This window comes from Camellia sinensis, chromosome 7 (genome assembly GCF_055761805.1).
Source record: "Camellia sinensis isolate YWXY chromosome 7, ASM5576180v1, whole genome shotgun sequence".
NCBI lineage: Eukaryota > Viridiplantae > Streptophyta > Magnoliopsida > Ericales > Theaceae > Camellia > Camellia sinensis.
This window is the reverse complement of record NC_138967.1, coordinates 198,019,008-198,029,137: the sequence shown is the minus strand read 5'-3', so window position 1 is coordinate 198,029,137 and position 10,130 is coordinate 198,019,008. Positions and strand designations below refer to the sequence as shown.

Below are 10,130 nucleotides of genomic sequence, written 5' to 3'. Positions count from 1 at the left end.
TGAAACATGACATATATCAATACATATGGAAAAGCAGAAATCACAAAGTTAGCCTGATTCTGTATTCATTTCATAATGGCCTTAGGCGCAATCTTGAACATAACAGCTTGACATATCACATTCTTAAATCATAGTGGCTTGAAGCCCTTGAACATGGTGGCATAATGCCTTTGAACATGGTGGCATGGTGCCCTTAAACATAGTGGCACAAAGCCCTTAAACATGGTGGCACAATGCCCTTAAACATGGTGGCACAAGGCCCTTTAGTAATTTGGCACTAAGCCCGTGAATATACTTATACGAACTCAAGAGGTGTCTCACACGGATTCTAGAGGTGGCTCACGTCGTAGCACTTAGTTCCGTGTAGCACTTTGTTTCGTATCATAATAACTTATATTGGATGGCCTAATCTTTCCCATTTCTTTCTTACATACTTGGAACATACTTGAACATTAACATACATACTGGAAACATTAACATAGTTGCGTAAACGAAATGCTAATGAAAAGGATTAGCCCTATGTAAAGCAGATAATAACGTTACTACTCACAGTGTTGCGATGATGTGCTTGTTCCTCCCGGAGTGTGCCCTGCACACATTCAACCTTTACAATTTAGTTTCCTTTTCATATCAAATCACTTTCTGTTTCGTTTTACTTCGAAGGAATTTATACATATTAAAAGGCATCAAAGACATATTCCGACAACATTAGAGGGTTCTACACGCAAAACAGAGCGATCCATGTTTTTCAGCATGGGCCGCACGTGCGGCTGTGAGCCCCGCACGTGCGGCAAGCTGTAGACACCCCATTTTTGACCGTCCTCAAGACTTGGACGTCACCGTTTGAACACTCGGTGATCATCCATGTTTGTGTTCGTTTGGAGTTCCCGGAGGCCTCGGCTCGCGTGCCTTGCCTCAGGATCTCCGAACTCGACCGTTTAGTGTCTGGTTTTGCACCAAACACTTGTGTCTTGCCTTTGAGAGGAAGGGTAGGGCTTGTAGACCATCCCCACCCACCACCGGCAGTGGCTAGAGGCCACCGGCTGGTGTTTGCTGCCACCGGCAATGTATATTGCCGGCCGGCACTATTTGTTGCCGGTCAGCACTATTTAGTGCCGGCCGGCACTCTTTTTGGCCAAGATGGCATTTTTGGCCGACCGATTGCTGTTCATCTGCTTTTGCAGATATTTTTAGACAGCTGTCTTGCTTTTGCATCCCTCCATACACGTGTATGGAGGGATCTCCCTCTTGAAAAGCTTGTCTTGTAAGCTTTACAAGACATATAGAGGGAGGCTCTCTCTTGAAAGCAAAAAAGAGGGACTTAGGTTGGAGAGTTTAGATATTTTGAGAGCAAAAACAGCCATTGTTAAGCTCTGGTTTTAGGGTTTGAGTTAGATACACTCCCTATATCTCTTTCCCTCTCTTTTGTGTACTAGGTGTTTTGTGTCTTACTATTGCACACAAACACCTAGTGTTTCACCTTCCTTTGGCTCTTGAGGTTCTAAAGGACTGGTTTTGAAGTTTTGGTGTTGGATCCAAGCTAAAGGAGGCCATTGGAGCACCATTTGTGAAGGGATCATCAAGGGTAAGAAACTTACACCTTTATTCCCCATTTTTGCATTGATTTTCTACCAATCTTAGAGCTGTTTTTGTGCTTATTGTATAACATAAAAAAGTTCTGTTTTTAGGCCCTCTTTATTGTTTATTAAGAGTGTTTTGTTGTTTGAGGGTGGTTGACCCCCCTTAGGCCTTGAAAGGCCTCATTTTGGGCCATTTTGTGTTAGCTCCGGGATTTTGGTGTTGAGGTCTCTTCACCACTGAAATCTTGAGGGATTTCAGTGGTGAAGATGATGCCTTGAAGTCCCAAGAAGGAGAGGGCCACCCCCTCTCCTTGTTGTCCTTGAAAAGGGCATGTTTTGGCCTCTTGAGAGAGCACTATGCTTGAGTGTGTGTTGAGCATGTTTAGGCTGTTTTTCATGCTTATATATCCATAATATAACATGATTTTAAATCGGTTTTGGTACTCCATGCATGCTTAGCATAGTTACCTTGTAATGCCATGTTATTGCCTCAATGTGCCTTAGGTTGTTAGCCTTTGTTGGAGCATGTTTTAGGCTTAGTCTTGTGAAGATTATGTGCTTATCTTGACATGTTTTAGGTCTGTCCATAAGTTTTTGGGTTGATTTTGGCATGCTTGGTATAGCTCCTTTGTATTTGGGCTTGTTGGCCTTGAGCATATGAATGTATAGCATGACATCTTTGCATTGATTTGGTGATTTGGGGTCACTTTATATGTTATTTCAGTCCCATTTCCATGCTTGTTTGATTGCCTTGCATGCATCTTTAATGTCTCTTAAGCTTGTGTAGCAATGCTCCATGTTTTGGTGTTTATGCATGCCTTTGTTTTTGAGTCATTTGGATGCCATCTAAGTGGTCCTTAGGCCTTGTATTAGTGTCCCAAAACTCCGTTTTTGGTCAATGAGTTCATGCCATGTTTGGTCTTGCTAAGTGTAGTCCAATGCTCCATTGGTTTGTTTTGAGCACTTAGGCCATTTGATGCATGCTTGGCTTGATTTGTTGCTTGGTTTGGCACCATGTATTAGCATGATTTTCAGAGCTTATGTTGCATGCTTTTAGTCCATGAATGCCTCTTTCAAGTGTGCTTGAATATTGCTTGCTTTGTGCCTAAGTGTTGGGTCTTAACTTGTGTATGTGTGCATGTGTGTTTAGCCTTCATCTTTGGGCATTTTGGCTACTGTTTTGGGCCTTATTAGAGCTACCTAATTCATGTATAAGACCACCTTAGCATTGGTTTGCATTGCTATATGTATGCTTGTATGCTTGCATAAGCTTGTCACCATGCCATGTTGCATCCTTAGTTTGTATGCTTAGGTTGCATTGCATCTTGCATGCATGCCTTGTTCCTTGACTTGATGATAGGAATTGGGCCTTGTTTGGTTTGATTTGGTTTGCATGCATTTGAAATCAAAGTTGCATACTTGGTTCTTTGGGCCATCATGCATGGAAATGCGTGATTGATGGTCCGAGAATCGAGGCACATGCCCCTTTGAGTCATTACAATGATAAGGGACATGGTTGGTGCATATATGCCTTGAATTGTGCTGCCATGCTTTGCCTTGCCCTCTGTTGCTGTCATTTGCAGATTCTGCAGGAACATTCTGCCGACCGGCAGTGTAAGGTGCCGGCCGGCAACAATTTCTCTGCCGACAGCTTCATTTTGTGCCGATGGCCACACACCACTGCCGGTGGTAATTCCACTCAGCCGGTGGTACTCCCCAGTGTCCAGGGATGCAATCCTGAGGTTTTGACAGCCTCCAGAGGAGTGAAGGAAGGAAAACAGAGGCAGCCTATGCATGGCGGCGCGTTTCCCGAGGCAATTTTTCTGTTTTAATTAATTTATTTAATTCGTTAATTAAATTAATTTGTAATATTAATTAGCTTGCGTAGTTAATTAATATGTAATATTTATTTGCTCCCTCCGAGTGAGGGCAAATCTGTAATAAGTGTGCGTGAGTGTGTGTATGTCTTCCAACCTCACGTCTTTCTTCCCTTTTATTTACCTGCTTATGATGGTAGATTAGGGCACGTTTAATTTAGCATACCTTATGCTATGCATGTGTGCATTCATGCATTTGTATTGCATACATTAGGCTCGGTACATCACGCTAATTGCATTGGTATTTCAAATTCTAAACTGAATATGTGATAGTTGTGCATTTTCACATGCCATGTTTAGGATAGCCGAGCCTATTCTAGCAACATTTTGTATGCGATGCATTAGGCACTTAACATGGACTTGGATCATGCATGTTTGCTAACGAGTTCTTTGTTTTGGCACGGAGTACGATGTAAGTATTTCCGCTTTAGCATATCGCATGAGTGTGAATGTTGCCATGACAGCATGCTTAACATGTGGCTAGATGCTTATGTGTTAAACTGTTTTGAATGCCTGTGGGTGAAGGTTGGATTGTTTGAGTTGGAAGAACTCATTGAAATCCGTGTTTTAGCCTACTTGCGAGTAGCAAATCCAAAACATTTTTCAAAACAAACGGATATGCAATGCTTATTTCCAAATTAGGCAATCTAGTCTATACTTGTTTGCTGCGCGCATAACATAGTAATTCTAGGCTAATAATTGGATTAAGAACACAAAACGCTTTCAAAATTGGATATCACGGTTAGTAGAGGCCGGTCTTCGGACCGGACGAAAGGGGGTGCTCATAGCTGACCTTCCCCGATCGTACCCAAGCTCCCGAGCCGAGACAACTCCGGTGATGACGGACATGTGGCCTTCGGCACCGAGTCAGGGTTTCCTAAATTTCCCCATTTTAAAAATATTTAGGTGGCGACTCTGTATCTGGCAAAGCAGTCCATGTTTGGCACTACTTTTTCAAAAATCTGTTTCTCAAAACGATTTGCCAGATTTGGACTCTTTGGTTCAGATTAAGAACCGTGACACAAATCGAGTCCGAACTGTAGCATGAGGCCCTCTGCTGAGCGCTGTTACACAAGCTCTCCCGCACGTGCGGCAAAATGCCCCGCACGTGCCTTTTAGACAGTGGCCGAGCCCCTATTTTTCACCATTTCCCGCACGTGCGGCCATGACTCCCGCACGTGCGGCAGCACCTCCCGCACGTGCGGCCATGACCCCCGCACGTGCGGCGATTCTGCTCAAAATTGTCCGAAATTCTTACAAAATCCCAATCTTTTGGTACATCCTCACAAGGCTCATTTTAACATTTTTAATTGACAATACATAGCCTAAAATTCATGTTACAAAGGCTTCAAATACATACATTAAACTAGGCAAACACTAATTCTTGAATCCATAACTATAATCAAATTTCCTTTTTCATCAACATCATATATATCATCACATATATATATAAGGTAAGTTCTTCATGATCTTTCATGAGAAAGTAAGAAATCAAAGCTAATTTCTCCACATACATACATAAGCAACTTAGTTCAAACTCACCCAATGGATTAAACATGATCCAATTACACCTTGGGTTCAATTATCATGATTGTATCACCCTCATATTTAAGAGAGGAATTATAAAAGTTAGACAAACTTACCTTGAGTTGAGATCTCCCAAAGTCTCTCTCTAAGTTGTTCAATCTCTAGCCTTTAGTGAAACTCCCTTTCTCATCCCTCTCTATTCTTACCCTCTCTATTCTTTTCCATGAAAATGTGTTGAACTAGGTCCAAGGCTCCAAGAACACACACATATATATAAGAGCTAATAAGACAAAAGTCAATCGTTTAAACATCCGAAATTGAAATTTCCCAAACATGCTTAATATTACCTAAAAATTATGCTGATTACATATTTAAAATCAATTTCAGATAATTAAGCCTTGAAGGCCTACAATTTCGATTCAACCCTTCTAATGTAACAGATACTTTTCTTGTTGAACAGATAGACATTCTTAAACATATGCTTTAAATATGGAGTTAACTTTCTTACCCCTAATTTCTCATGGAAGTAAACAGTAAGCATCCAAAATCACAAAATAGGATCCGAAAATATAACAAGGGACGTGTACAAGGGTCGGGTTATTACACTCTCCCCCCCTTAAATAAGTTTGGTCCCCAAACTTGTTTTACCTTAGGGTAGAAATAAATGCGGATACTGATGTTGCATTTCCTCCTCTTTTTCCCAAGTTGCGTCGGTTCCGTAATGTTCCTGCCATTCCACTTTTACCATTGGGATTTCTCGGCTGCGTAATTGTTTCACTTGCCGATCCAAAATGCGGATTGGTTTTTCCTCATAAGTTAACTTATCATCTAGCTCAATCTGGTGATAATCAATAACATGGGATGGATCCGCAAGATACCCCCGAAGCATAGAGACATGAAACACATTATGTACTTGGCTCATATGTGGCGGAAGGGCAACCCGGTAAGCTACTAGACCCACCCTTTCCAAAATTTGAAAGGGACCAACGTAGCGGGGCGTTAGCTTACCCCTTTTCCCGAATCTTGGATGGCCTCTCATCGGAGTAACTTTTTCAAAGACGTGACTGCCCACTTCAAATTCCAAATCTCTCCGTCGGTTGTCCGCATAACTTTTTTGTCTACTTTGAGCTGTCTTTAATCTTTCCCGAATAACTTTAACTTTTTCAGTGGTTAACTGAACAATTTCAGGCCCTAGCAAGGATTTATCTCCAACTTCAGCCCAACATACGGGAGAACGACACGGTCTTCCATACAAAGCTTCATAGGGTGCCATTGCAATACTTGAGTGGTAACTATTGTTGTATGCGAACTCTACCAGTGGTAAATGGGTTTCCCAATTTTCTTGAAACTCTAGCACACACATCCGGAGCATATCTTCCAGAGTTTGTATTGTTCTCTCAGATTGACCGTCAGTTTGAGGATGAAAAGCCGTGCTGGACTCTAATTCTGTACCCATGGCTTCTTGTAAGCTTTGCCAGAATCTGGAAACGAACTTCGGATCCCTATCCGATATAATTGAGACCGGTACACCATGCAGTCTTACAATTTCATTCACATAAATGACCGCCAGTTTATCTGCATTGTACTGAGTCTTCACCGGGAGAAAGTGGGCAGACTTAGTCAATCGGTCGACAATGACCCATATAGAATTCATACCCTGAGATGTCCGTGGTAATCCCACAACGAAATCCATGGTTAAATGTTCCCACTTCCATTCCGGGATTGGAAGGGGTTGTAATAATCCTGCTGGTCTTTGGTGCTCCGCTTTCACTTGCTGACACTGCAAACACTTAGAGACAAAGTCTGCAATCTCCTTTTTCATGCTTGGCCACCAGAAATTTTGTTTCAAATCCCGGTACATTTTAGTACTTCCCGGATGCATGGAAAATCTTGAGGCGTGTGCTTCTTCCATCAATTTCCGTTTAAGTTCCAACACATTGGGGACACATACTCAGTTTTGAAATTTGAGTACCGAATCTACTAAACTGAACCCCGATTGTGGTTTGGTCTCCAACTCATCACATACCTTCTTTAGAACGTCATCCTCCATTTGATGTGACTTGATATCTTCAAGCAAAGTCGGTTGAGCCATTACTGCTGCCAGTACTGTTTCCTGCCCAGGTATCTTAAATTCCACCCTCATTTTATCCAATTCATCTATCAATTCCCTTTGCTCCGTAAACAGGTTGGCCAAATCTCCCATATTTTTCCGACTAAGAGCATCCGCAACCGTGTTGGCCTTACCGGGATGATAATGGATCTGTAAATCATAGTCTTTAATTAACTCAAACCACCGACGCTGCCGCATGTTCAATTCCTTCTGGGTAAAAAGGTACTTAAGGCTTTTGTGGTCGGTGTAAACTTCACAGGTAGTACCATACAAATAGTGCCGCCATATCTTTAGAGCAAAAACCACCGCCGCGAGCTCAAGATCATGCGTGGGATAATTCTTTTCATGGGGTTTAAGCTGTCGTGAAGCATAGGCAATAACCCTTCCACCTTGCATAAGCACACACCCTAATCCTTTATGAGACGCATCACTGTAAATTACAAACCCTTCGATGCCAGATGGTAAAGCTAAAACTGGAGCTGTGGTTAATTTCATCTTTAATTCCTGGAAAGCAGATTCCCGCTCTTTTGACCATTCAAATGCAACTCCCTTTCGAGTCAATTGTGTAAGTGGCCCAGCAATTTTAGAAAAATCTTGAACGAATCTTCTGTAATAGCCAGCTAATCCCATAAAGCTACGCACTTCGGTCACACTGGTAGGAGTCGGCCATTTCACAATCGCCTCAATTTTGTGTGGGTCAACAGAAACTCCTTCCTTTGTGATAATATGCCCCGGGAATGCCACCTCGAATAGCCAAAATTCACATTTCTTAAGCTTTGCATACAATTTCCTTTCCCTGAGGGTTTGAAGAATTAAGCGAAGATGGGTTTCATGAGCTTCCACATTCTTTGAATAAATGAGAATATCATCAATAAAGACCACCACAAATTCATCCAGATAGGACTTAAAAACGCGGTTCATCAAATCCATAAAGGCTGCTGGGGCATTAGTAACTCCAAAGGGCATAACCAAAAATTCGTAATGACCGTACCGAGTTTGCAAAGTTGTCTTCTCAACATCATCAGCCTTGACTTTTAATTGATGGTATCCAGACCGTAGATCAATCTTAGAAAAGACATGTGCCCCTTGAAGCTGATCAAATAGGTCATCGATTCTTGGCAACGGATACTTATTCTTGATTGTAACTTTGTTAAGTTCTCTGTAATCGATACAAAGCCGGAGTGTTCCATCCTTCTTCTTCACAAACAAAACTGGCGCACCCCACGGAGATACACTCGGGCAGATAAATCCCTTGTCCAATAAATCTTGCAACTGCATTTTCAATTCTTTCATCTCAACTGGCGACATTCTATACGGAGTCTTAGAAATGGGTTGAGTTCCCGGTGTTACTTCAATTGTAAACTCAATTTCACGATCTATTAACTGTCCTGGTAGTTCTTCTGAAAAAACATCCGAAAATTCACGGACAACTGGAATCATGTCGGTATTCCCATTCACTATTTGCCCCTCTAGAACACTGCATAAATACCCCTGACACCCTTTCTGAATTAATTTACAAGCCCTTGCTGCGGAAATTAAATAAGGTGGTGAAGTCACTCCATGTCCCTAAAAGGTAGACCCTAATTGTCCCGGAGGGTGGAAACTGATTTGTTTAGTCAAACAATCTATAGTTGCACCATATTCACCTAACCAGTCCATTCCCAGAATAATATCAAAATAGGCCATATCAAGAGGCAACAGATTGGCATATACGCGGATATCCCCAAGTTGAAGTTCACAAGCAACATAGATAGAAGTACAAATCATAGGGCCTCCCAAAGGTGAGGTCACACACAACATATAAGATAGTTTTTCTTCAGTTTTATCTAAATTAGGAGCAAATAGTTTCGACACAAAAGAGTGGGTGGAGCCAGAATCAAATAATACATGAGCGAAATGACCGTGAACGATAAATGTACCTGACACCACCATTGCCGCATTTTGCACATCTCCCGGAACCAATGCGAACACCCTGCCTTGTCTCGCAGTGTCCTTATTATTAGTAGGTTTAACAGTTGTCTTGGTGTTGGAAGTTGGTGCAGACCCCGCTGAACTTGTAGTGGTTCTATTATTACTTTGTTGATTTCTTTGAGGGCAATCCCTGATCAAATGACCCGTCTTGCCACACTGAAAACAGGCTCCAGACTTCCGATAACACGTTCCATGATGCTTCTTCCCACATTCCGAACAAGTCGGTATTGAATCCTAACTAGGGGTAGAAGTATTTGAACTCCCTAAAGTCTGCTTTTTGTTTGGTGGAGTAGGTGATCCCTTCGACCATTGAGTATTTTGCCTCTTCCCTTTCCATTCCGAAATTCGACTCTGAGTAGCGAGATTCCCTTCCGCTATAACGGCTCTTTCCAACACATCAACGTAAGTAGGTAACTTCAACATGTTAACCTTATCCAGGATAGCGCTCCGTAATCCTCTTTCAAATTTACGCGCCTTTTTATAATCCGTATCCACCATATGGGGTGCAAACCGAGCTAATTCTGCAAATTGGGCTTCGTATTCAGCGACGGTTTTGTTCCCTTGCCTGAGAGTTTCGAATTCCGTTACCTTCTTATCTCGCATGCTTTGAGGGAAGTACTTGTCATAAAACAATTCCAAGAATCTGTCCCATATCAACCCTTGATGTACAGTTCTCGTAAGCATCCACCATCTGCGTGCCTCATCCTCAAGAGTAAAGGCAGCCAATTGCACCTTCTGAGCTTCTGTGCAGGGAAAGACTTCAAATAGCTTCTCTATCCCCAACACCCATGCTTCAGCTTTCATTGGTTCTATTCCTCCCTTAAAGGATGGCGGTTTCATCTTTTTAAACTCCTTAGTAAGGGTGATAGTCCGGTCTTCAGCATGGAAATCTTGTACTGCCGGTGGAGGTGCCAGTGGTGGGGGGGTTGTTGTGGCTGTTGCTGTTGTTGCCGTAGGGTCTCCGCCATTTCCATAATCATTCTCTCCATTCTATCCAGCCGTGCAGAAGTAGCATCTTCTGTATCTTTTGTCCTTGTCCTCACCATTGCCTACACAATAATCATT

General features: G+C 42.3%; 2 protein-coding genes across 2 annotated transcripts; both read right to left on the bottom strand.

Annotated features, from left to right (window-relative positions):
- Positions 1-8,660: 8,660 nt before the first annotated feature.
- Positions 8,661-9,026, bottom strand: LOC145796442 (uncharacterized). The gene has a single exon (XM_082881555.1). The coding sequence runs from the start codon at positions 9,024-9,026 to the stop codon at positions 8,661-8,663; it is 366 nt and encodes a 121-aa protein (XP_082737681.1).
- Positions 9,027-9,299: 273 nt separating this feature from the next.
- LOC145796441 (uncharacterized) lies at positions 9,300-9,869 on the bottom strand. Its single transcript, XM_082881553.1, has one exon. It carries the CDS (start codon positions 9,867-9,869, stop codon positions 9,300-9,302), a length of 570 nt encoding a protein of 189 aa, XP_082737679.1.
- Between the last annotated feature and the right edge of the window lie 261 nt (positions 9,870-10,130).